General features: G+C 50.9%; 2 protein-coding genes across 2 annotated transcripts in view; both read left to right on the forward strand.

Moving 5' to 3' along the window:
• Positions 1-13,211: 13,211 nt before the first annotated feature.
• LOC125135353 (thymosin beta-4) lies at positions 13,212-13,815 on the forward strand. The gene has a single exon (XM_047795397.1). The coding sequence runs from the start codon at positions 13,280-13,282 to the stop codon at positions 13,412-13,414; it is 135 nt and encodes a 44-aa protein (XP_047651353.1). The 5' UTR covers positions 13,212-13,279; the 3' UTR covers positions 13,415-13,815.
• Positions 13,816-20,418: 6,603 nt separating this feature from the next.
• SLC24A4 (solute carrier family 24 member 4) overlaps positions 20,419-27,390 on the forward strand; it is a 171,480-nt gene continuing 164,508 nt past the window's right edge. Inside the window, exons 1-2 of the mRNA XM_047796192.1 lie at positions 20,419-21,256; positions 23,231-23,341. Of these exons, the coding sequence (XP_047652148.1) occupies positions 21,127-21,256; positions 23,231-23,341 (241 nt within the window). The 5' untranslated portion in view covers positions 20,419-21,126. The remainder of the gene's footprint in view (positions 21,257-23,230; positions 23,342-27,390) is intronic.

Here is a 27,390-nt window from a genome sequence, read left to right on the forward strand (position 1 = left end):
TGACTGAGGCCAGGGACCGAACCTGCATCCTCACGGACACTATGTCAGGTTCTTAACCCCCTGGGCTACAGCGGGAACTCCAAAAGACGAAATGCATTTACATTATAATGGAAAGAATACTTGAAACCTGGGTTTGAATCCTAGACTCTGAGTATGAGCAAGCCGGTTTCTTTAGCTATAAAAATGACTCCACCTCTTAAATGTTGAAGCTTTGACCCTAATAATACTGAATACCTGTAGTTCTAGATCATGTGCCCATATGTCTTTATCTTCCTGAATGGGAGAAACTGATCTAACAAAATAATATAAACGTCATGTTTTCATCAGCAGCTCTCTGGGTCCCAGATAAGACGAACTGATACTGGGAACAGGGAAAATTGAGACTCCAACAGGGTAGAGAGTAAAATATAGAATGAGACACTACTTTTTTTTCCCCTTTCTTGGCCTGGTTTTCAAGAGCCACAGGAGGAACAGAAGCCCTACCAGTTCCTGCTCTGCCACAGATGTGCGGTGCCAGCTGATGGAACTTTCTCTAGCCTCTTGTTCCACAATCAGCAAAGTGACGTGATCAGCAGAGAGCTGGGTGCACTGCCCCCACCCCCCTATGCTTTTTGGTCAAGTGAGTTGTGATGGTCAGCAAGCCTGCCCTTCCCGGGAGGTTAGAGCCGTTGAGATAATAGGCCCACAGCCGTCAGCCCTGCATTGATCCGCTCACAATGGCTCGGTTCTGCACCGCAGCATTATTCGAAGCCCACTTTGAAACAAATGCTCCTTGAAACACGCACAAATGTGTCCCCCCACCTCTGCCTCTGCTGGAAACTTTAAAAGACACCCAGCAAAACCATGCTGGGCTGTAATGAGCAGGGGCTCTTCCTTAGCACGAGCCAGAGGCCGGCAGAACCTTAATCAATAAACTCAAATGTCAGGTGAGTTTGAGATGCAGGGGCAGAGCATGGATGCCACGTCCTGCCTGCCCAGCGGAGGTCCAGCTGAGAGGGCTTCTCCTAGACTCGCTCACAGACGTGGGCAGCGGATGTGTGAGACCTGAGCTGTTTCACAATGTCCTGTTTAGATGAACATGCGACGATCCTCTTTCATGGCTGAAGTGTCCAATTTCAAGCCAGTCTTTTAGATGATTAGAGACACTGGGCCCCTGAAGCTTCTCTCTAAATAGTGCAAGTAGGGGATGTGCTTATCATCAGCAGCAGCAGTAGCATCGTCAGCAGCATCGTCACCGCTGTGCCCTTGATTAGTATTCACGGTTACAAGGAGCTTTTGCTATTTTGTCATTTAGCCCTTGCAACACTCCTATCGGGGAATATAAGGCAGAAACTCCCACGTTTATAGACAAAGAAATGAGACTCATTACGGTTCCATGACTTGTTCAGGGTCACCAGCGTAACACACATTAGAACCAAGTACTCTTATGGTTGCGATTAACTCAAAGCTCAGGCATCTCTTTCCAGATGCCTCTTAATATCCTAAACAGGAGTCACCTCTCTTCTGCTTCAGTGAGACAAGAATTATGCTCAGTTCCCCATGAGACAAGCTCTCTGTTGCACTGTTCGTTAAGCCTCCTGGTCAGACGGTTCTCCTTGATGTTATGGAACCCACATCTGCCCGCCTTTATCTTACATCCAGTGTCCCAACCCTCTTTGGCTGCTTGGAATAGGGTGACTCCTTCTTCATGACAATCTTTCTTATGTCTCAGGGTGATTCCTGTACCTTCCACTCCCAGGTCTTCTGCCAGCCAGACAATTCCCCAACATCTTGAGATACCCCGTCACTATCGTGGTCACTCTCCTTGGAGATTTTAAATTGTTAACATTCCTTGAAAAACGGGATCCATCAGAACTTGACATGATTGTCTACTTGAGGCCTGAGAAAGAGGTACCTGCTTCTATCCTTTCCTCAGATTGGAGCCCTGTGCTTGTATTAATGCCACCGGAGCCCACATGCATTCTTTTCTCCAGCTTTCACCAAAAAGAGTGGGATGTAGGAAAGGTAGGATTTGATGAAAGAATCATGGACTCTTACAGGAAAGGTATGATTTGCCAAGAAGATTCTAGAACAATGAGACACAAGAAGGGTGAGATTTGGCACAATGAAATCAAGCAAGATGGGATCTGCAGGGAGGAGGTTACCCTGGGGACAGGATGGTGAGGGCCTTGCAAGGGCTGGGACCTCTAGAAAGAGACCAAGAAAAGAGGCCCTTGGATCAGCCACACGCCCACTTTCTCTGCCCTCCCCCGCAAGGCCCCAAGTTCAGGAACTGCATTTGCTAACTAAGCTGCTTCAATTTCCCATCTTGTGATTGCCAGGGTAACAGCAGAAATTGCTAACCGCCCACCAGAATCTGTCCTCTCTTGCCCTTAGAGAGCTGTAGCTGAGCAGGTGGTCACCTAACTGGAGATGACATTTCCCAGCCCTCCTTGCAGATAAGTGTGGCCATGGGACAATCTCACTAGTGGTTGTGAGCCACTTGCTGGTCTAAGCTTTAGAGAACTGGACAGGGCTCCTCCTCCATGACCATGTCCCCCCCACCCCCCTGTATACAGCTGGGATACAGGATGTATCAATCAGGCCCAAGAAGATAGAACCTGGGGTAGTGGTTCTCACACTTGAACTCATCAGAATCACCCAGGCAGCTTATTAAAACACAGATCATTGGAGTTTCTGTTGTGGTTCTGCACTAACAAACCAAACTAGTATCCATGAGGATGCGGGTTCAATCCCTGGCCTCGCTCAGTGGGTTAAAGATTCGGCATTGCCTCGAGCTGTGGTGTAGGTTGCAGACTTGGTTCGGATCCTGCGTTGCTGGGGCTGTGGTGTCGGCCGGCAGCTGCAGCTCCAATTCAAACTCTAGCCTGGGGATGTCCATATGCTGCAGGTGTGGCCCTAAAAAGCAAAAAAACAAAAAACACCCCCACCCCCTGCCAGATTGCTGGTCCCAAAGCACTGCACTTCTTTTTCAAAACAATTTTTTATTAGAATATAATTGATTTACATTATTCTGTCAATTTCTGGTATACAGCAAAGTGACCCAGTTGAATATATATATATACACACACACACACACACGCATTCTTTTTCTCCTATTAAGAACTGCATTTCTTTTCTTTTCTTTTTTTTGGTCTTTTCCAGGACCACACCCACGGCATATGGAGGTTCCCAGGCTAGGGGTCGAATCGGAGCTGTAGCCGCCGGCCTACACCACAGCCACAGCAACACAGGATCCGAGCTGCATCTGCACCCTACACCACAACTCACGGCAACACTGGATCCTTAACCCACTGAGCAAGGCCAGGGATCGAACCTGCAACCTCATGGTTCCTAGTCGGATTCATTCACCACTGAGCCATGACGGGAACTCCAAGAACTGCGTTTCTAATAAGTGATTTCTAGCAGGTGATGCTGCTGCTAGTGGTGATGGTGGTCTTTGAACCACACCCTGTGGACTTCTGCCTCGAGGGGCTGCCTGAGGTTCTGGACATGGTGAAGACATCCAGGGCTAGACATTAGACCTGGCTACACAGAGGCACCTCTGAGGGTTTCCTGACCTGTGCAGGGCAGAGGGCCCATTTTTGAGCATATAGATCCCTGGCCTCCATCCCTGACCTCATGTAGACCAGAATTTCCAGAGCTGAAGCCCAGGAAGTTATTTTTTTCGAAACTCCTCAGGCAACCCTTGTACAGCTGGTCCACAGACCAGGTTGGGGGACTAAATCCTCCAGCACTAGGCTACACCAAGTAATGTGGGGGGCAGGGGGAGGGGTGTGAGTGAGAGGGGAACTGGGGATGGAGACACAGAGCTGAAGGCAAACCTACCTACTTGACTTTGCTGCCTCACGATTCTCCGTGACTGTGACTGCAGCTACGGGAGGGCCTCGGGGACCCTGCTGATACAAACATGTAAACCCTTTCCCCAGGCAAAGCACACTCCACCCCAAAAGCGGGCACGGTCTCATAAGACCAAAGTTACTTAGGGAGTGAGTACGGAGGGTTTCTAGTGCTAGTTGCTTAGAAGGAGAAGGAAGCCTTTCGCTAGAGTTGACTGAGGACTCTAATTCAGGATGCTACTAAGAGGTCTGGCTGTCCTCCAGCTCTTGGCATCGGAGATGGCTGGGAATCCTGCAACCTCGGGGAAGGCTACACACTGCCAGCATCCCATTGGTGCTGCCTTGTGCAGCCTGTGCTTTTCAGCTTCGCCAGCATCCGTGGGGCTGATCGCCAGCTGTCTGGTTAGCCCTGCAGTGTGCAGTGATGCCGATGCATCAGCTCCTTGGGGAGTCTATAGTTTTCCAATAACTAGATGTTAACGTCATTGATAGGACCACATGCAAACCACCCACATCCCTGTGGCAACGGCAGATGTGAGCACGCACCTCGGCTTCCTCCCATTTGCCTGGATGGGGGCATTACATGCTATCACACAGTTCCTTTTCCATTGACAGTTGGAATGAGACGAAGGCCAGGCACACATACAGCGGCTGCCTGCCCAATAACGTGCTATTTCATTTACAGCAGCCCAAGAGCGTAGCTTGTGCGTATTAATATTGGATTATTTCTCTTCATAGTTAGCTGCCTCCTCACTTCCCTGTTTCCATGGCAACACTTCTCAAACACCACTTCCTACTCTGAATACACAATGTAAACAATCTGCAGTTGAATGTTTCCCAATTTAGGAGTTTGGAGCCAGAGCCAGCAGGCCTGCCATTAGAAATAAAGGCCTCCTTCAATCCTGGGAGGCTGCTCAGAGGTGGCGTGCCGGGGGGGGGGTGTGTAGCAGAGGATGCCTGAGCCAGGTCTTTGATGGACACAGGGCTAAAAGTCACTCACTAAGTACTCTGTTCTCTCTTAAGGGGTCAGGGGCTCTGTGAGGGGCTCAGGACTTACTGAACTTGCATGGGCTCTTCTACCACTTAGAGGAGGAACCTGAGGCTTGAAGTGACTTTCCTATCGTCACATAATTGTGCCAAAGACAAGACCAGAACCAGGGCATGTGCAGGAACTGCACGCGCTCACCCAGCATGTGGTTCCCCAGCATCCCTGTGCCCATGGCAGACATTGTTGGTCCATCCTGGAATTCTTGCCCATTCAGCCTAGACACATACGTCTCAATTTTAGCACAACCGTCATTGTCAGTTGATCAGAAATGGCATGTGAGGTGATGTTCCGTGTCCATTCCAGCATGTCAAGGACTAGATCCAGTACAGCAAAAAGAATGGCATTAGTATGGTTCACTCATAGGTTCCAGAAGCCTGGAGATCCAAGAAACAGGCAGCTAAGGCAGGAAGAAAGTAACTCATTCGAGCATCTTCTGGGAGCCAGATGCTGACCGAAGTCGATGCTTCCGTATGCATGATCCAGTCTCATCTTTGAAACCCACAGGATCCCCAATCAAGGAGAGTTGAGTTGAGTGCTGGCTCAGTCCAGACAACCATCAACAGAGGGGCAGGGCCAGGTGGAAGAGGTCAGAGGCTGCACGTAACACTCTGACATCATAAGGATGAGACAAAGCAAGTCCATGAAGTGATCCAAGGAATGCACGGGGGAAACCAAGATCGAAGGACCAAACCAAGCACCACAGTGGGGCCAAAAATGGAAGACCAAGCCCAAAGCTGGTAGGTGTGGGGCCTCGGGGGAAAGCACAGCCGAGAGGCAGAAGTGGGGAGGGGTGCAGAGGGACGGGGCAGAGTAGAGGGACCTTAGGGTCCCGCAGGTGCTTGGTGAGGGCGCCCCCTTTTCTCCGGGGTCCCGGTGTAGGGGCTGGTTTTCCAGAGCTGTCTGGCTTCCGGCTTCCTCAGCAGCTGGTGGCGACACTGTCTGTGCCTCTCATCTTGAGAATTGCCTTCTCTGGGCTTGCTGACTGCAGAGTACTCCTCGAGGCAGCCCAAACTGGCACCCCTGCCTCTGCTTCAAGGAAAGGCGCTGATCCATCCAGGCAAGGGTGCCCGGAGGAAAGCCATATGTCCTTTTTCCCTGGTGCATCCTGTCAGCCCAGAGGGACACCCCTGGGTCCTGTGAGGGCCTCAGTGGGCTCCGGGCTCAGGCAGCTCCACTGTAGGAACCCCTGCATTAAGGGACATGGGGACTTGGCTTGCTACCTGGGGGAGCGGCTCAGGACCCCACTAAAGGCGTCGTCTTTTCTTTTCATCAAAGGAGATGTTGTACTTTCCAGTATCTACCCACACATAGTAATGCACACATTTTCTGCATAGTTATAAGCATGACAGGGAGGATTGTTGGTTTTTTTAAAATAGAAACACCTCAGACCTTTTCCTTTCAGCATCTTAGCAACCCTTTGATTTCTGAGCAAATGATCACACAATGGCTGTGTCTTTAGCAGGGCGTCAAAGGATGCTCTGGGCTTTACGATAATGAAGAGAGGCTCAGCTAGCGGGTCCAGGAAAATGCCACCAGCAGGGTCCTGTGGGAGTGGGTTGCCGTTCCTTGGGGTCAGGACTTTGGGAAATGGGTGGTGGGGGCAGGATTTCCCCCATTTAGCTGCCAGCCAGGCTTGGGAGCCGTGGGGGGATGGAGTCCAACACTTGAAGGTCATAGACAAGCGAACAGAGGGGGAGGGAGGCGCACCCCTAATTTAGTTGGTGCAGTTCCTCCCTCACCACCTGCATCCCAGGGGCCCCGAGCCCGCTCCCCTCACCCATCAGAGTGGATTCAGTTTTGGATTTGGTTTTGCTGATTATAAAGGTGTGCACTGGGGATGGGAGTTTTCCTGCTGACCGGACTCCCCCCGGATGACACACCAGGCTTCCCTGGTGATGCCACGTGGGGTCCCAGATCTGTGCTGTCCCTGAGAGCCGGGCCAGTAGCATGTGCCGGACTGGTCCTGCCTGGGCCCTCATGATGAGCACACCCTCAGGGCAGCGCTGAGGAAGGCTGTGACGCCCCAAGGGCACGTGGAGCATTAAACCTGAGCCACTGACCACGCCCTCCATCCTCGTGGTTTCCGCCTTCCCTTCTCCTGCCTCCTCTCCAAGGAAAGAGGGGGCTGGGAACAGCACTGCCCCTCCTGTCCTCAGCGAAGCCCTCTTCGCTGGAGCAGTTTGCCAAATGGAAAGATACAAGCCAGGGGATCAGGGCCTGTTCACCTGGTCACCTGGGATCACCGCTGACTCACTGTGATCTTGGGAAAGCATGCCCCTTTTCTGGGCCTCAGTTTCCCCATCTGTAAAGTGCAGGGGTCAGGCTCCATCAGGATTCCTCTAAACACCAGTTCTATGGGGTTAGTAACTGGTGATAAAAGCAGAAAGGAAAGCAGGGCCCAATAAGCTGGGGAAATGTTGAATTCAGCAGAATTATATGTTCCATTGCTTCGGATCTTCTCAGAGCCTTTAATTTACTTTGCAGATTTCCAAAAGGAGATTAGAGCGTAAGGTATCGCCGAATGTATTTAAACATAGACCCTCTAAACCCTTTCAGTGTCAGCATTAAAATTCTTTCTTTCCTTGAAGAGCCGGCAAAGTCATTGATCTTCACTTCTTTGAGCATCTAAGACTGATTTTTTTTTTTCCAGTTTATTTCTAAAGTATAAATAGTCCTTGGTGAGGTCCTCAGGGTCGGGTGAGCATCCGTCTTAAACCAGAGGTTCTTGAAAGTCTTTAGAAGATGCTTTTGGGGTGGGGATGTTTCCATTCCTGCAGAAACTGTGTTCAAAAGCTGATGTGTAGGGTTTGCACACGTTCCTGCGGGGCCAGCGTCTATAGCATTCATTGAATTTTGAAGGCTTCCCTCTGTACCCCAAAGGTGGTGAAGCATGGTGTTTCAGCTCTTGGTAGAAGTTGTTTCATTTGGTTGGCATTTGGACGAGACTTGTATCTTTTTTTTTTTTTTTTGCTTTGCTTTTTAGGGTCGCAGCTGCAGCAGCATATGGAAGTTCCCAGGCTAGGGATCCAATTGGAGCTGTAGCCACCGGCCTACACCACAGCCACAGCAACGCAGGATCTGAGCCGCATCTGGGAACTACACCACACTTCCCTGCAAGGCCGGACCCTTAACCCACTGAGGGGGGTCACGGATCGCACCTGCGTCCTCATGGATACTAGTTGGGTTCATTACCGCTGAGCCACACGGGAACTCTGAGACTGATATCTTGATTGGCATTACGGCAGTTGGGGACAGGGAACAGAACTGACAGGAACGTGGACAGAATAAGGTTGGGCAACAGAGAGGGCCTGGCAGCAGCTCCATCAGGGCAGGGCGGGGCATTCCTCGTTTCCTCCTTGGGCTCTGCCCCTCCCCACCCCCCACCATAAATGCCTCGAAACATCTTCCCGTTGCTTCTTAGCTATGGAACTTGGTTACTGAATATTAATGCTCTGTGGCAGGTAGGAAATTACCACTGTCTCTGAAAGGTTGCATCTCTTACAGGTCACCGGGGCTCCGTTTATTAAACTGTTCCTCCAGGGCACCCATGTCTTGAAGGTATGTGCCTCTTCAAGGCCAGACGCTGTCTCTTCCTGGTAGATACCAGGCCCTCCACCTTGGACTCCCTCTGAGCAACCCCCAGAGTTTGCTGCCAGCTGAGAAATCGTGGCAGGAAACCGCCCTCGTGACAGAGCAGAGCTGGCCCCCACAAGCGTGTCCGGAGGCAGTGGGCATTTGCGGCGTGGCCCAGAGAAGGTTCTGGTAGAACCGCAACCGAAAGGCCAGAGCCACCGAGGGAGACATCACGGCAGTCATGCCAAGGCAGAGTTCTAAATCTCCCCATTCTCACAGGCTACCAACCACCCTCTTTGATCACTGGCCTTTGCAAGAGAATGCTAATCATAAGTTTATACATTAGTGTTTACCAGCAGCCTGAGGGATTAGAATTCTCTCGGCTTGAACGGCCTCATGACTGTTCACACACATGACCCTGCAGGGCGTGGGCTTAGTGGAGGGGAGCGGGTTCCTTGCCGTGTGTTCTCACAAAAGCTCTTTCTCCCTCTCCTTAGAGAGCCTCTGAACCATTTCCACCCTGCAGGTAAGAATTTGCTTTCAGAACCTGGTTAAAAGGGGGCAGAGAGAAAGGACAGGCCCCCAAGCTAACGGGCAACCTCCATGTGAAATCCTTTAAATTAATTGAAAACGCTGAGTCACACGCACCATCCACATTGCGTAACAGCCATTAAAGTATTAGTGGTACTTTGGGGGGCATTTTATTATGCAACCCAGTGGTAAATCTCCTCTGGGGCCTTTTTTTTTTTTTTTTTTTTAATCCCAAAAAGAGTTGCCGTTTGCTCATTTATTCTCAAATAGGCTGAGCCTGGGTTGATCCCAACCTCCCATTCAGCTTTTGGCCTCAGCACGGGGATCGTGGACCTCGTGAACATTGATGTTCAGCTTGAAAGGTGCTTGATATTTTAAAAACACTTGGACTCGTATGTATATGTGATAGATAAGCAACAAGGCCCTACTGTATAGCACAGGGAACTATATTCAATATCCTGTAATAAACCATAATGGAAGAGGGTATGAAAAGAATATATATATGTATAACTGAATCTCTTTGCTGTATAGCAGAAATTAACACAACATTGTAATTCAACTATACTTCAATAAAATTAAAAAAAACTTTGTTTTGGTCTTTTTAGGGCACCTGCAGCATATGGAGCTTCCCAGGCTAGGGGTCAAACCAGAGCTGAAGCTGCTGGCCTACACCACAGCCACAGCCACGCCAGACCCGAGCCTCATCTGCAACCTACACCACAGCTCATGGCCACAAGGGATCCTTAACCCACTGAGCAAGGCCAGGGATGGAACCTGCGTCCTCATGGATACTAGCTGGATTTGTTACTGCTGAGCCACAACGAGAACTCCCAAGAAACCCACTTTGAATCCAAGACAAGGGCAGAATCACCCATCCATTGACTTGGCAGGTGTTTACTGATGGCTTCTACAAGAAGGAGGGTGAGCACCGAGCTTCTGTCTCACTTTGTCTTTTCTGGGTCTCAATTTCTCCATCTGTCAAAAGAGGACTTGGTCAGGAAGGCACACTCTCGAGGCAGGACAGTGAAGAGCAAGGGTCCTGGACCCGGCCTGGCTGGATTTGAATCCCAGCTTTGTCACGTACCAGCTGTGTGACTTTGGGCAAGTTACTTAACCACTCAGAGCCTTGGGCTCCTTCCTCTGTAGACCAATGATTATAAAACGGTTCTTACCTTACTGAGCTGGTGGGAGGATTAAAGGGGATTAATAGAGGAGAGTATTTTCCACAGCTTGGCCCCAAGGAAGGAGTGATCAATGTGATAGATTATTTTAATTGTTGGGGCCCTGGCCAGCTGATGGCCCGAGCACAGCAGAGACCCCTGGCCACTCACCACTCCCTTGGCCCCCGGGCATGCGTTTTCCAGCTTCCCTTGCAGCCCTGGCCACATGGCCGAGTCCTAAGCCCAGAATGTGGATGGCAGTGAAATCACCACCTCCAGATCTGACTCCTAACAACCTTCCCTGGGGACTTTCCTTGTCTCTCCCCTCTGCTGTTCCAGTGCAGATGAGCCTGGCACCCCTGCAAGCCCCTGTTGAGGATGTGTGGCCACGAGATGAGAGGGACCATGGACTCTGACTAATCGATTGGAGAACTGCCTGCCAGTTCCGACTTCTTTTGGGCAAAGAATAAGCCTCAGAGGTGCTAAACCAGGGAGAGATCTGGGTGGCTAGAGTGACTGTGGCAAGATGCTGGGCTAGGGTGGACATTTGTGGAGCCTCAGACATCTTTCCGGAGGGGCCTGGTCTGCCTGTGGTGGTTCTCTGAGTTTCTGACGTTATCTGGGCAACAGAGCCAAAGGACACCCCGTTCTCTGGCTGGGGACAAGAGCCTGTACATCCAGCAAGTGCTGGCCGGGTCTCTGGCAAGCTCTCCGCAGACAGCTGCCTGAACTGGCCGCCTGGGCTGGCTGCCTCCGCTTTCTGGACAATGGGGCCTCATTTCTGCCCAGATGCCATGGAGAGCTACTCAGGTTCCCCAGGCAGTAGCCCCTGTTCAAGGTATTTCATTTCGGTCCTCAGATCTTTGTTCCCCCACCCCCCGCTCTTTCCCGTGGCTGTCCCTTGAGTGGGAATTAGCAGGAGGGTTTGTACAGAAGCCTCCAAAATGGGCAAAATGAAACTTTTTCTCGTTAAAACTCAAAATATAACACTTGGAGTTCCCGTGGTGGCTCAGCGGCTAAAGAACTGACTAGCATCCATGAGGATTCGAGTTCGATCCCTGGCCTCTCTCAGTGGGTTACGGATCTCGTGCTGCTGCAAGCTGCAGCACAGGTTGCAGGTGCGGCTTGGATTCGGTGTTGCTGTGGTTGCAGCGTAGGTCGGCAGTTGCATCTCTGATCCCACCCCTAGCCCTGGAACTTCCATGGGCCATGGGTGCGGCCCTAAAAAGAGAAAAAAAATATAACATTCACTCTGACGATGCCAGGGCCCAAAAGATGCTCGGGGTGTGGCACTGGCTTCTGGTGGGGAGTGATTTGCTGACAGTGCACCTGAGTTGGAGACGCACATGTCCCAGTGGTCCCAGAGGCATTTAGCAATTCCCTTTGTGGCAGAGTTCCTCTCCCTTTGATGAAAGTCTCCTCCAACCCGCTCTCTGTCCCTCTCTCTCCACTCCGGACATTTTTTTTTCCTGACATGATGGTCATTTCTACTCCTGTATTCGGGCCCTTGCAGAGATGTGGAGAGACCAGGACTTCTGAGGCCGGCGCCATCAGAAAGACAGAAAGAAATGTGAAAACAAAATAGAGCCCTTTCTCAGAAAAACAAAACCCCACGCTGCTCTAGCCTTTGGCCGTGCAGTACCCCAAGTAGAAAGGAAAAGCCGGCGGCTTTGGTGTAGCATCATGTTCATACCGAGTGTGGAGAGGCCGATCCCACAGCAGAAAATCAGCAAGGGTCTAAATTGGAGGCACCTGTGAGCCATGTCCCCTGACAAATAGCCCTTCCTACCATCCCCGGTGGTCAGTCCCACCTGCCTTATTTCTACGCTCAGATGGACAAGGGCCAAGTGATCAGAGAGGCAGAGGGTGGCGGGCACTTGGGGGGTCTGGCCCTTGGAGTGGAGGCGTGGCCAAGTCACTTAGTCCCCTTCAGTCGCAATGTCACGTCTGTGATGGAGGCTGATTGTTGCCCAGCTAAATCCCTTCTCCTCTGCTTCCATAGTAACAAGATTCTCCTGAGCACAGGCTGCTCAGCTAGGCGTTTTACGCCTTCCTTGGGGAGGTGTGGTCCTGTGACTGTTTCTGCCAATGGGCTGTGAGAAGTGACGTGGGCTGGGGCTGGCAATGATGCTGCTGGGGCTTCCTGCTTTGTGCTCTCCTCCTTCATCCCGTTGACTGCAACCCGGGTGTGCTGGCGAGTCAGCTCTGCCATGTAGGGATGGCAGAGCTACAATGTGGCAGGAGCCTGGGTCCCTGAGTGATGATGAGGGAGCAGAGCTACCTCACAAGCCTGGATGGCTCTCTGGCGACTCCTGCCTATAAGAAACTGCTTGAGAGTTCCTGTTGTGGCTCAGTGGGTTAAGAACCTGACATGGTGTCTCTGAGGATGCAGGTTTGATCCCTGGCCTCACTTAGTGGGTTAAGGATCTGGAGTTGCTGCAAGTTGTGGCATAGGTCACAGACGTGGCTCAGATCTGGCATGGCTGTGGTTGTGGCATAGGCTGGCAACTGCAGCTCCGATTCCACCCCTAGCTTGGAACTTCCATATGTGGCACATCCAGCCATAAAAAGAAGAAAAAAAGACAAGAAACTGCTTGCTCTTTAAGACATGCTCGTGCTGGATTTCTTTGACAGAGTAAGTTCATCTCTCTGGCAGCATTCTTCATGGGTTTACAGCGAGGTAAGATAAGGATAAAGTGCCACACAGTCAGGTGCTCAATACATGTTTTCTGAATAAATGATGAGCAAAGGGATTGGTCATTTCCATGTTTAAATCCAAGAAACCTGAGGATCAGACTTATAAAATTTAGAGCAGCTACCTAACTTGATTTCAGGGAACCCCAGGTTCAGCCTATTTAATCATCTTTCCTTGCTAGTTGGCCTTGGCTGGGAGTTTACACCATTAGTTAGTAACCAGGCAAAAAACAGGTCTATCATATACAACTTTCTGTCTCTTCTAAGAACAAATTTCTACAAAGCACTATTTAGCACACCTCTCAGAATGAGGAGCTGTGTCATGGTGTAGCTGGTCAACGCGCAGAATAAAACTGTATTCAGGGCACTCGGCGGCGGCCACTGCATAGATCGGATTCCTCTCGCTTGCGCCTCACTCCGCGTCCTCTGCAACCATGTCTGACAAACCCGATATGGCTGAGATTGAGAAATTCGATAAGTCGAAATTGAAGAAGACAGAAACGCAAGAGAAAAATCCACTGCCTTCAAAAGAAACAATTGAACAGGAGAAGCAAGCAGGCGAGTCGTAATGAGGCGCGCGCCGCCAGTATGCACTGTACATTCCACAAGCATTGCCTTCTTATTTTACTTCTTTTAGCTGTTTAACTTTGTAAGATGCAAAGAGGTTGGATCAAGTTTAAATGACTGTGCTGCCCCTTTTCACATCAAAGAATGGAGAACTACTGACACGAAGGCCGCGCCTGCCTCTCCCATCTGCCTGGGTGGCTGGCAGGGAAGGAAAAGAACTTGCATGTTGGTGAAGGAGGAAGCTGGGTGGAATTTAGAGTAAAAAGCGAGCTGGTCCAAGGTGTCCTGCGGGCTGTAAAATGCAGTTTAATCAGAGTGCCATTTTTTTTTTGTTCAAATGATTTTAATTATTGGAATGCACAATTTTTTTAAATATGCAAATAAAAAGTTTAAAACGTGAAAACAAAAACAAAACAAAACAAAAACCTGGATTCAAATCCCAGCGGTACCTCTCACTCCTTTTGCAAACTTATTTGGGCCAATTCACTGTGAGGAGCCTCAGCCTCCTGAGGCATCTATCAAATGGGGATGATGATTCTGGCTCTGCCTATTCCAGGGCTATTATGGAATGAAAAGACACAAGATGTTGAAAACATTACGTGTGGCAGATGCCAATGGGAGACACATAACAGGTCAAGTCATATTTGCTGAATGTGAAGGAGCCATGCCCCTTCCTACCATGAGTATTTTCTGAGCACCTGCTAAGTCCAGGGAGTGACTTAGAAGTGGTTCCTGTCCCCACAAAGATTAGAGTCTGGTGAAAACTATGCACAAGCAAATAGGTAATTACAATACAGCATGATGAATTATTTGACAGAAGTACAAGCCACCATGAAACATAGAAGAGAGGGCTCTGAACTCAGACTTCAGTGATCCTAGAAGACTTCTTAGGGGAAATGATCTCTAAGATTGGAAGCAAAAGAAAGAGTTATCCAGGTGTCTTGGTGCACGCTGCTATAACAAAAATACCATAAACTGGATGGCTTAAAAGCAACAAAAATTTATTTCTCATAGGTTTTTTTTTTGGTCTTTTTAGGGCCACACCTGTAGCATATGGAAGTTCCCAGGCTAGGGGTCAAATTGGAGCTGTAGCTGCTGGCCTACACCAGAGCCACAGCAACACAGGATCTGAGCTGCATCTATGAGCTATACCACAGCTCATGGCAATGCTGGACCCCTGACCCACTGAGCAAGGATTGAACCCACATCTTCATGGATTCTAGTTGGGTTTGTTACCACTGAGCCACAATGGAAACTCCAATTTCTCATAGTTCTAAAGGCTGAGAGGTCTAAGACCATGGTGCCAGCAGATTCGGGTGTCTGATGAGATCCAGTTTAGGACTGAGAGAAGTCTGTCTTCTCACTGTGTCCTCACCAGAGGAGAAGGAGCTCTTTCCTTTAATAAGGGCACTAATCCCACATGTGAGGGCCCCACCCTCATGACTTAATCACCTCCCAAAGGCCCCACCTCTTAACACCATCACATTTGACAACAGACTGAAATGTGTGAATTCTGTGGAGACACTAGACAAAGGGGACTTTGGATGTGGGAAGGCTTGTTCAAGGAAAATAAAACACAGGTCACCTCTGAAAAGCAAGAAAGAGCCTGCAAGAGATTCTAAACGGCTGGAGCCTGGAGTGAGAGGAAGGGAATAGCAAAAGATGGGGCTGGAGGAGCCAGGAGGGTCTGGGGCAGGGTGAATAAAACACTCTTGGTTGCAGTTTGGATAAAGTACTGATGCCCAGTTCCCAACTCCGGGTGGTTTAGAAGCTCCCCAGGTGAACTGAACATGCAGCCAATGTTGAAAGCACTGATTAGATGACACAGGATCTTATGTGCCAAGCTCAGGAGCTGGAAGTCTAGCTCAAGCTCCCAAAGCAGCAGGGAGGCTCTGAGGATTTTAATGGGAGGAAGGGATATAATCGGATTTTTCCTTTCCCCCTAGCTGCTGGGAGGAGAAAGCAGTGTGATGGACAGACCGGGATTAGAGACATTGGTTAAGAAGGGCTGCTGAGGGTGCAGGTGAGGAATGGAGCCCCTGGTGGGGATGGCAGAAAGGGGACAAACCTGAGGCCTGAGTGATGACGGACTGGACTGGAGGATGATGGGGAAGAGGCAGGAAAACAAGGATGACTCCTGACCTGGTCAATCCCCTGAACACGCAGGTCAGAGTTTCTGAAAAGACTCCAGCTCCAGCTTCCGATTTCTGAATCTGCAGTAGAGAACAAAAAACTTCAGCCAGAGAACTGATGAACTCTCCTGGCAAAAGGCATAAAGAGGGAAGGAATGGGCCTAGAACAGAGGCCCAGAAGGCAGAGGGAAGAGCTGGTCAAAGAAGAGAAAAACTGTAAGCACATGCTGTTAAGAAAGTCAGGGATGTGGCTGTTGTCAGAAGGGTGCGTTCAAGAGCGTCCAGTTCTGCTGAGATGTATCCACAGGTCGCTGGTGGCCTTGACAGTGAAGATGGATGGACACTTGGGGTGGTGCTGATGTGAGGTGAGAGCTGGTCCCACCTACCTGGGCACGTGTTCTTTATTTTCTCCACATTGTAACCAAAATGTGTTTATTTATTCATCCCAGAAATACTTTAACAAGCACCCAACGTGCTGGGCACTGTGCTCAGAGCTGTGGATAAGATAGCAGGTCCACGAGGTCCTCACTGGCTAGGGGAGGAGACAGACACGCTCACGCAGATCAGGAAACCACGTGATGGAAGCTCTATAATGGAGAGGCAGCCGGGGACTTTGGAACCAACCCTATCAGGGAGGAGGAAGGAACAGGCAAGAAAGGTCCTAGAAAGCAGGGAAGCAGGATGAGGTTTGCACAGGCGTGGCTGGCATGGGGGTCAACCTCCACAGAGTGTAGGGCTCAGGCTGCGGTGGGAGTGGAGCGCTTCCGGACCTCCTGGGGAGTTGCTGGGGCCACGTGACTAGCTTTGGCCAATGAGCGGTGAGTGGCGGGCAGCAGCAACCAGAGTCCTCAATTGCCAGTTCCCGACCCTCCAGCTGTCTCTCTCTTCCCGCTGGCGCAGGAACGGTCATAGTTTAGAGTGGTGGCTCCTCCCAGGTACCAGAGTAACTGCCCTCAAGACACACCATCTCTAGACAGACAAGTGTAGGGGAGGCGAGACTGTTTTCCCTATCTTAGGTTCTTGGGCTGGGACCTTGTAAATCAGATCAACAAAAGACATTAACAAGAGGGAGTTCCCCGTTGTGGCGCAGCTGAAACGAATCCATCAGAAGGCGGATTTGATCCCTGGCTTGGCTCAGTGGGTTGGGGATCCCTCATAGCCTGAGCTGTGGTGTAGGCTGAAGATCCGGCTTGGCTCCTGCCTTGCTGTGGCTGTGGCATAGGCTGGCAGCTGCAGCTCTGATTCGACCCCTAGCTTGGGAACTTCCATATAGGGCCCCAGATACAGCCCTAAAAAGCAAAACAAAAACAAAAACACATTAACAAGAGAAAACCAAAAAAAAAAAAAAGAGAAAACCAAATGGAAGATTATTAATACGTGCATGGTGTATACACAGGGGATCACCCAGTGATGAGTAAATCATAGCATTTTAACAAAAGAATAGTATATGTTTAGAGAAGTGAGAAGCCAAAAGAAAAAGACTGTTTCTAGGGGCGGCAAATCACGAGAAGGCACAGACAAAACGAAACCAAAGGCGGATGAAGGCAAGTTTTAGCGAAGTTTGTAGAGTTTCCTTTGGGGCTGTCCCTGGGCTGATAAAAACCTAGAGTTGTCGCCAGTGATTAACTTCTGTCCTTCCTGGTATTGGGAGGATGGAGGACGTCTCTATACATTTATTTCTTGTGTTTAAGCAAATACAGGAAGTGCAGAGAGCTTTCCTTGTCTCTGCTTCTTACTTGCCTTCAGCTCAAAATAATCCTATGCTAAAGTGGCACATTTTGGGGTTGCCTATTCTGCTACCCTGAAGCTAATGTGTGTGTGTGTGTGTGTGTGTGTGTGTTGTCATTTTAGGCCCACACCCTTGGCATGTGGAAGTTCCCAGGCTAGGGTTTGAATCAGAGCTGCAGCTGCAAGCCTATGCCACAGCCACAGCCACAGCCACAGCCACTCGGGATTCAAGCCGCATCTGCGACCTACACCACAGCTCACGGCAACGCTGGATCCATAACCCACTGAGTGAGGCCAGGGATGGATCTGTGTCCTCCTGGATACTAGTCGGGTTCATTTGTTACCACTGAGCCAGGACAGGAACTCCTGTTTTACTGTTTGTCATAATTACCACAGCATCACCTAGCCCAGGAGTTCTCAAAGTGTGGTTCCTGGACCTGCAGCATCTGCTTCTCTCTGGAGCTTGTTAGAAATACAAATTCTCAGGCCCCACCCTGGACTTTCTGAAGCCGAAACCCTGGGGTGGAGCTCAGCAATCTGAGCTTTAACACACCCTCCAAGAGATTCTGAGGCACACTCAAGTTTGAGAACCACTGCCCTAAGTGGTGCCTACTGCTACAGCCATCTGAAAGACAGAGGAGGAGGAACCAGAATTCGTAGAGAAGTTCCCTGAAAAAAAAAAACAAGAGGACAGACGAAGTGGTGAGGCTCTTCTTGCCATCGGAAAGAATTATTAAGAAAAAAAATTGTACCTATCCCCACCAACTGAGCCTTCCTACCAACATGGTGAAATTTGGTCATATGCACAGTCTCCTATGTCACATCAGAAGGAAACATATCCTGTTGCAGACTGGATACTCTGAGCCCATCATCACTGAAGCCAGAACTAGCCAGAACTAAGATAAACCCAGAAAAGCATTTTCCACTTGTCTCCATGGCCTTGCTTAGCAAATGCTCCTGGATGCTTTGAATCTGAAAGGTACATAAAACCCAATTCTCTCTTCTGCCGGGTGAGTCATTAGAGCTGCAGCAAAGGCTATTTGGTAATGGGCACTATTTAAATGAAGCAAAAAGTACAATTTCAAACGAATTGCTTTTTAAACTGTCAAATAAAAGGAATCCATTTGTGCATGTGAAATTATTCCAAGGGTTCTAACTATTAACTGAGAGCAGGTGAACAATGTCAAAGAAATGTTCTAGGAAAGAGCTGGCTAAATGTTTAAAGACAGACACCTGATGACTCCTTCGGCCTGTTTTGGATTCAAAAGTGTCTGTTTTCACCAGCCCTGCATGATCCCCATGGACAAAGGTTTTAAGAAAATACGAAATCTTGGTAATGATATGCTATTTGATTCATTAGGGTTGCTTTAACCGACACGACTTGAATGCTGTCTTATGAGCAGTACAAGAGTGTATTATCACTTTAACTTTTTCTTTGGCTAAAATACGATGCCAAGGGCTCTTGGCTCGGTTTCCAAATGACAGATTTAACACTGGTCTATGGGCTTTTATTTGCCATTGACAAATGCATCCTTGTACAGCCTGGTCGATGAGGAGAAAATTCTGCAAACATGAAAAGTGCTTTTCCTGCCACAGGCAGGTATGCTTGGTAGAGGTCCCCAATACAGGAGGAGATTTTCAAAGGTAAAGCTGCTCTACACACAAAACAGAACTCTGGGCTGTTATATACAAGGCCAACCCAGCCTTTTTCCATTTCATTTCCTCTGGGGGTTGCCATTGCAATTAGTCCTGTGTTCATGCCTTCGGTAGCTGTGGGTACTGAAATGGAACTGCGGAAAATAATTAGTGAATCTTCTCCCTCCCCCGGCCCTCCAGGTACCTCTTACCTGTGTCGCTATGCCAGGCTAACACCAGCAACATTATCCCTGCTTAGCCAGTCCAAGAAGAACCATGCAGACAGTACCCGGCTAGAAGCAGTGGGACAGACTTGCAAGGGCCATGCTTCTCAAACTTGAATGTGCACACGGATCTCCAGGGGGGTCTTGTTTAAAAGGCACATTCTGACTCAGTAGGTCTGGGCTGGAATCTTAGAGGCCTGGATTTCTTGCAAGCTCCCAGGCAATGCTTATGCGGCTGTGGACCACACTTTGAGCAGTGATGGAGTAACTGTGTTTTGCAGCAACAGCGACTTTTAGAACTGACCCCATTAAACAGGCATTTATCTAAGGGTCTGGCTCCCCTTTGATCTGGGGTTCCTTGAAAGTAAGAGCTGGACCTTATGCATTTTGGGGTTGCTTTGTTTTCTCTGGCTGGCACTTGGCACAGGTCCCGCACATGGTGGGTGTGTGTTTATTTAATTAAAAAGAGCTGGATTTGTTCCAAAAGGGATTTTAAGTGGACTTAACCCCTAGCAGGCCCTAATGTGGAGCTTGACAATTGGCCAGGGAAGGAAGTCAGTCCCAGGGAGTGTCACAAACCCCCTGGGCTAAAGGGCCCCTCCACCTGCTGACACCTGGTTTACAACTCAGCTGCTGCTCTTCTGAAATGCTCCCTCCTGCCCCATTTTTAAGGCGGCTCACACTAGAGAGCCGATCAGGGAAACGGAGAAAACAAAAGCCAGAAAGCCGCGTGAAACCGTAGGGCTCCAGAACAGGAAAAGCACAACTCTCCGCGGTGGGGCCGCAGAACTCGCGGGGCTCTCCAGCGTTTTGCAGGTCCGCGTTGCGCCCCCGCCGCCGGCTCCCCCACCCGCCCCGAGAGCCCAGTAGGAGCCGGTCCCCGCGGGCGCTTGTTGGCTTGGTGCAAGCCTGTTTGTTAGCTCTGCTCGAGCAATTAATCTTCTCGTGCATCTCCCGCCCCAGGGGGGTGGAGGGGCCTCCGGTCGCCTCGGGGGTCGTGCAGAACCCGGACTAGAGCGGCTGCTCTACCGAAACCCTGGTTCTGCGAGTCCCTGCGGTGCCATAACCTGTTCCTCTCCGCGGCAGCCCAGCCTCGGAGGGTTAGAGGGTTTGTTTCGGCTCCCGAGGGAGGGGGGGGGGGAGGAGAGAAAAAGGAGAAGGAGGGCGATTGTGTGGGTCAGTAGTTGAGCCTCACGGGGGAGAGGAGGAGCGCACGGGCGAGAGCACCCTAGGGGAGGAGTACACGTGCTGGGGAGGGGCGGGGGTGAGAGGCGGGCAGGAGGGGAGGAGAAGGCAGGCGAGAGCTGAGGGCGGGAGGCGCCACGGCCTCGCAGACGCAGGCGCCAGCAGCCGGAGAGAAAGTTCCCGGGGAGAGCTCATCCCCGGAGGGCCGACGTCGAGGCTGCTCCTGGCGAGGGTCGTAGGTCCCACGCGTCCCGCCTGCCTTCCCCCTGAGCGCCCTGGGCCGCCTGGGCTCGGCGTGCTGGGAAGCCGGGAGCGCTGCTGGCCAGCGGCCGCCGCCAAACTTGGTGGGGGAGGATGCTGCGAGTGGGAGCTGCGGAGCGGGGCGCGGGGGCGCCCTGAGTGCTCCCCCGGGCGCCCGCGGCCACTGCTACCAGGGCTGCGGCCGGGCGAGGGCGCCGAGGCTGAGCGGACAGGTAGCGGTACCAGTGCCGGGACTGCGCCAGCCCTGTAAGCCAGGGCCGCCAGCGCCACCGTGCCGGCGTCGGCCTCCTCGCCACGGAGCCATGGTGCGCGGAGCGCGCACGCCGAGCGCGGGACTCTGAGCTCCGGCCGTGCCGCGCGGCCCCACCTCCACCCTCCCCTCCCGGCTTCCCCGCCGACCTCGCCCGCGGGCCATGAAGCTGTGGCCCGGAGGCCCTCGCCTCTGAGGCTCGCGCAGCCCGCTCTAGTCCACGCCGCTCAGCCACAGATAGCACCTTGGCCGCTGGAGCTCCCCATCCTCTCCCAGAGACAGCATCCAGGCGCTCCGGGATGGCGCTCCGCGGGCCCCTCGGGCGGCGCAAAGTTCGCAGGAGGCGAGAGATGCTGTCACAGCAAGTTGGCTTCGTGTGCGCGGTGCTGGCTCTGGTCTGCTGTGCATCTGGTTTCTTTGGCAGCTGGGGTAGGTACCGGCGTGGGCCCGCCCCAGGTGTTGGGGGTCTTGGACTAGAAAGCAGCAGGGAGGCTCGGAGACATCTCCCCTTCCTTCCCAGTCAGGCTGGTCCCCTCCCTACCTGTCAGGTAGAGCGCACCCAGGAGGGTTGACATCCACGCTCTGAGCTGTGGCGCCTGTTCGCCTGAGCTGCGCGCAGCCCCTGGGGGCTCAGAACGCGGCTGCAGCTCTGTGTTACTAAGGCGAAAGCCTGAACCATTGGCCCCCGGGCGCCAGAGTTCTGTCCCTGGAGAGCACAGGGAGGGGGCAGCGCAGCGGAGGGGTCAGGGTGTGTATTCTCTTGGCCTGAGGCGCATGAAACTGACTCGACTGCTTTGCAGTTTTGCGGAGTGGAGAAGGTTGTGCTCTTCCAAGTTCCTGGAAAACCCAGATAATGAGCTTGGGAACCGAGTGTCAGCCCACCCCTGTCAAAGGGGCGCCTTTGGTGTCCTGGTGAGCCGCCTCCAAACCCTAAAAATGTTGGGGGCAGTCTGTCCCCTCGGGAGGTTGCTGCTGTGTTTCAGCATCACTTCTCAACTGCGCTTAATTCCCACCGGTAGGAGAGCACTGGTGTCTGGGGCCACTGTCACACTCCTTCATCCAACAAGAGACTCGAGGGATTTGGGAGTTGCTTGGGATATGCACATATGACATGGAGAGGAAAAGAGACTTACAAAAAAATGTTTGGGGGAGGAGGAGGGGCTGTGAGCCCATGTGGAACCTTCAGAAGATATTCACTGGCTAATAGTCCCCTTATAGTAAAATGTTAATGTCCTTTAGCAATTTCATTTTTAAAATTGAAATATAGTTGATTTAAAATGTTGTTTCAGGTGTACAGCAAAGTGATTCAGAGGTATATCCTTTTTCCTCGATTTTTTTTCTAACATTTTTTAAAAAATGAAATTCGGTGATTAGTAACCTGGACATTGGGAATAGAGCAGATGATACCTTCCTGAGCCGTTAGGAAGGGGCAACTTAGAAAGGTTTATACTGATTAATACAAATCAGGTGGAGCTTGATTAAGCTCCTAATACTGCCTTTCAAAACCCACCTTTTGTGATTTGAGGAGATAAGGTCAAAAAGTGGCTCTTTCCAACAGAAATCCAGAAAGATTCTTTGAACATCTTAATACCCTCGTGTTTCGCAATTGGGCGAGTTGGTGTGTCTTCTCCCTGAGTTACATACCAGAAATGTCAAAATACCTAGAGGCGCTTAGAAGTCAGCATTATATATGGGAGAGGAATTGTTACCCAGCTGAAGTGGTGTGCACATCAGGAGAGATAAGTGAGTGCTTTCAAGGTCTTAAAGTGAGACTTTTTTTCATTTGCTGGATCGAGGAGGCCTGAAGTTTTCACTGTGCTTGGTCATAAGCATCCACACTGGGGATCCCTTGTTAGTGAATACGACCTTTGGACCAAAAGAATGAGCATCACCTGGGAGCTTGTTAGTACAGAATCCTGGGTCCCGTCCCAGACTTCCTGAATCCGCATCTGCATTTTAACGTGGTTCCCAGGTGGTTTGTGTGAACATTCAAGGGCAGGGAGCCCGGGGCCAGGCCCCAGCAGTTTTTCCTACCTGCTTGCTGACTTGCTCTCCTTCAGGACAGGGACACCTGAGCGTGTTTCCAGGTCAAGATCTTAATGGTCACCTCTCAAAACCCTTTGTTGCACCTGTGAGGGGCCGAGGACCAGGGCAGTCTTAGCCAAGGTCAGATCCCATGCTGGCCATCTGGGACCAGAGACAATGAACTGGACGTAGGAAACAGATTACTGTAGGTGAGCAGGTGATACTGTGCTTCCACTCCCTGTATCACTCCCTGCAGAGGGCCCTACATAGTCAAACAGGGCTGTTGCTGACATAGCAAGATACAGGCACATAGGCCATTGTGAGAATGCAGGCACCACGTTGATCTCATGGTTGTTTGTGGCTTATTTTCCAATCCAGGGCACAAAACGGCTTCTGCTAGCAAACACGTTCTGCAAGACACATGGAGAAATAGAAGGCTGATGGCACCAGTGAATGGGACTCAACCCGCTAAGAATTGCACAGACCCGGGTAAGAGAGAGTCTCCTCCCAAGGCATGTGGCCCGGCCTCGAGCTGGTGTGTAGATGGACTGTTAGAACCAGAGCTGGAAAAGGTGGCTCTGTGAACCTGCGTGGGAAAGGGTAGCTGTAAGGTGCCGAAAGGTAATGTATGGACGTCAATCAGTTGTGCTGCTAAGCAGCTCAAGTACTTTCTTTATCCAACAGCTGAAAAGGTCACATGAGAGGGTTTTAAATTGTCATTTTTTTGCTCTCACCATGCTCCTAAAGCATGTGTCACCGCTGCTCTCTTGATTTTGTTTGTCTGGGTGTCGTCTTTTTCTTTCCTTTTTTTTTTTTGTTTTTGCTTGCTGTGTCCATCTGATGGAGCTCTGGGGGACAGCGAGCCCCGGCAGGGGGCACTTTGAGATGACCTCCTAGGGCCGGATCACCCAGGCTCGCTGCAGAGGTAGGACATGCTGGGGTCCCAGGGTCCCGCCTCTACAAGAGAAGGGCCAGGTATTGTGCCAGCCCGAAGATGTGTTCTGCTTGCTCTGGGAGGCGGGTTTGATGCTCCTCTTCTGACTTAGGGGGTCAGAGGCTGCCTCTCTTGCCAGAGGCAGGGTTTGCTTAAATGGTTGAGGACTCTTAGCACAAGAGAGAGTACTGGCCAGTGAAGGGAAGCTGCCCAGGCTTCAGACAGGCCAGTCCTGGGTTTAGCTCTGGCTTCACAACTTGGGGGCTTTGGTGAGAAAGACCCTATGGAATGATATACTTGAAAGCCCTCTGGGAATGATCAGATTTTATTTTATTTATTTTTTATGGTTGATTTACAGTGTTTTAGTTTTTATATAACTGTCTTGTGATATATATATACACTAAGTGGATATGAAAAGTATATGTATATTTTTTCGGATTCTTTTCCATTGTAGGTTATTAGAAGATACTAAGTCTAGTTTCCTGTGCTGTAGAATAGTAGGTCCTTGTTAGTTATCTGTTTTATATGTAGTGGCGTGTATACGTTAATCCTGAACTCCTAATTAATTCCCCCCACCCGCCTTCCCCTTTGATAACCATAAGTTTGTTTTCTGGTCTATGCGTCTGTTTCTGTTTTGTAAATAAGGTCATTTGTATCACTTTTCTAGATTCCACATATAAGTGATATCCTATGGTATTTGTCTTTCTCTGTGTGATAATCTCTAGGTCCATCTTTTGCTGCAAATAGCATTCTTTATTTCTTTTGATGGCTGAGCAATATGCCATTGTGTGTATATACCACATCTTCTTGACCCTTTTCATTTGTTGATGGACGTTTAGGTTGTTTCCAAGTCTGGGATACTGTAAATAGTGCTGCTATGAACTTCGGGGTGCATGTATCTTTTCAAATTAGTTTTATCCTATATATGCCCAGGACTGGGATTGTTGGATCATATGGCAACTCTGTTTTTAGTCTACGGGACCTCCATACTCTTCTCCATAGTGGCTGCACCAATTTACATTCCCACCAACAGTGTAGGAGGATTCTTGTTTCTCCGTACCCCAGGAGGTTTTATTAGAGATGGGTACCACTTGGCTTTTGCACCGAGTTGCTGGGGAAGTCAGTCTTTTTAGATGGTCTTCCCTATAAAGTGGGTAGAATAGCACGTTGTCTCCTGCTCTGGCTGGTTGGAGGAATCGGCAAGGCTCTGTATGGGGCTGTGTGTACAGAACATAGAAACCCAGGCCAAAGGAGCAGGTTAGAATGGCATTTCACGCGTCTTATTTCCATAGGCGGGTCTTAACTGGGTTTTATAGGTTGGGAAACATCTAGGGAGGAGACACGAGTCCAAGTCCTAAAACCTGTAAGTGGTGGAGCTGGCCCTGGAGGCCTGTGTGTCTGAAATGTTTGGTTCGTTCCACGAGCTTAAGACCAGGGCCTTCCCTCAGGGCCTGTTTGCTACACCACTTTCAGTGCTTTCTGGAGCCTTCTGAGAAGTCCATTAGGGACACGGAGGGAGGTTTGGGTAAACCTCTAAATTGTTTGTCCTCTGCTTGATGGGGAGGGAACTGGAAGGACTTGCGGAGGAGCAGCTAGGAGTCCCTTTGAACTCCCATCTATCCCGGTGACCCAGTGGGCAGCCGTGCCTGGCCCATCCCTTCCCCAGCCTCCTTCCACTGGCTGGAAGTGCTCGGCACATGCGCAGTGCTAACGAGCGAGCATGTGTAAGGCCAGGAACTATTGCTGTGGCCCATCCTCGCTCCAGGCACCTGAGATGCCAGAATCGGCCCCATCCCCTTGGGGAACATGGCGATGCCAGATCCTTAAACCCCTGAGCAGGGCCAGTGCATTTTTGACCGGGTTCTAGCTCATTAATGCCCTCATCGTGGGCTGGCTGTGTCCTTCTCCTCTAGCTTCTATGACATCCAGTCTGGGCACATCTGCTTAGGGCTCTGTTTCTTAGGATAGAGTCTCCTATGCCCCATGGTTGGCCATGTCTGAGCAAAAATTATTCCCCGGTGGAGTAGCCAGTCCTTATTAGGAGGAAGGCCTGGCCTTGTCCCCCTTACGAGGAGGGAAGCTGGCAAAATATTTGGCCATAAGTAGCATGTGGATGATGCTCTGTGTTGACTTTTTCTGGGGGAGAGTCCTGCCCACAGGATAGGGCTCAGTAGATACCAGATGGAATGCAAGTGCATTTTTGAATATTAAGTGCTCTAAGCCTTAGTGTTTTTGCAAAAATGAGGAATGCCAGGCTCGGAAGTTTGGTGACTTCCCACGATCCCTTGGCTGACGGGATCATCCCCGGGTTACCTGGCTCAACACATGTACCCTCCCTGCTCCGTTGCCCCAGCTCTGGCTCCCCTCCTGACCTAGGTGGAGCTGAAGCCTGCCTTGCCTTCCAGCCTCCTCATCCCTGGACCACGAGAAAGCCCAGCCCCCTTTCCATTTCACAGCTGTGTGGCGGTGCCTCTGCTGCTGTGTGTCCAGCTCTGCAGTGGGCACTTGCGGGGAGTATAAGCAAGTGACAGAGGCAGCCCCTGTCCTCACGTAGCTCGCAATCGAGTAGAGAAGACAGATTCACCACCCAGGGAAATGGGTAACGTAGGAGGGCTGCAGAGGTCCCCTGGTCTGCAGCTCATGGGACATCAGAGGCTCAGAGGTGGGTGAGCGAGTCCGATGTAGTTCTGTGGATTCTTGGGGTCTAGATGAGGTGGTGACAGAGACCCTTCTGGGAAGTTCCCACTGGGACTCGATGAAACAAACCCGACCAGTATTCAGGAGGATTGGGCTCAGTCCCTGACCTCGCTCAATGGGTTTAAGGATCCGGCATTGCCATGAGCTGTGGTGTAGGTCACAGATGGGGCTCAGATCCTGCGTGGCTGTGGCTGTGGTATAGGCCGGCAGCTGCAGCTCCAACTTGACCCCTAGCCTGGGAACCTCCCTATGCGGCAGGTGCAACCCTAAAAAGAAAGAAAAGAAAACCTCCCCAGACTGGGCTTATTTAGCAAAAAAGGGAGTCTTTTGGCTTGGTCACTGAAAGTGTGAGATCAAAGGTGACGTGTCGTGACTCGGTTTCTGTTTCTGGACTCTGATGTCATCCAGCATAGGGAGGTGGTGACCACAACTCTGGCTTTCTGTCCTTCCAGACCCCAGACTGCTGGGACAGAATGCTGCTGGCCGAGGTGCTTTTGCAGAAGCCCCCAGGGTTCTGGTGGCTCAGCTTGGGTCACATGACTTCCCTAAGGCAATTGCCTGGCCAGGGGAGTGTTGGGTCTGGACAGGCTCAGACCTGGGTCACAGGCTCTGCCTTTGGAGGGAGGGGACTGAAGCTTCCTCCCCCAGTACTAGGGTTCTGTCTGGGTGGGTGGTTTTGGAAGCTGGCCCTCAGTGCTTTGTCACTATTCACCGCCCTGTCCTGGGGATGCTGCTGCGATCAAGGTGGACCGGAGCGCCCTCCGAGTTGGAGTTTCAGGGGTGTGCCTGGGTGACGTCCAGTGGCTGCCTTTTCTACAGTTAAAGGAGTTGCCCGTAATGAACCACGCGGTTGCTGCATCCTCTGCAGCATCTGCCCTGCATCCCTCTCTCCCAGCTCGAGGGTCCC

Source organism: Phacochoerus africanus, chromosome 9 (genome assembly GCF_016906955.1).
Source record: "Phacochoerus africanus isolate WHEZ1 chromosome 9, ROS_Pafr_v1, whole genome shotgun sequence".
NCBI classification, from domain to species: domain Eukaryota; kingdom Metazoa; phylum Chordata; class Mammalia; order Artiodactyla; family Suidae; genus Phacochoerus; species Phacochoerus africanus.

Excerpts from the sequence above, each read along its gene's own strand:
- LOC125135353 (XM_047795397.1), top strand. The coding sequence starts at position 13,280 with ATGTCTGACAAACCCGATATGGCTGAGATTGAGAAATTCGATAAGTCG.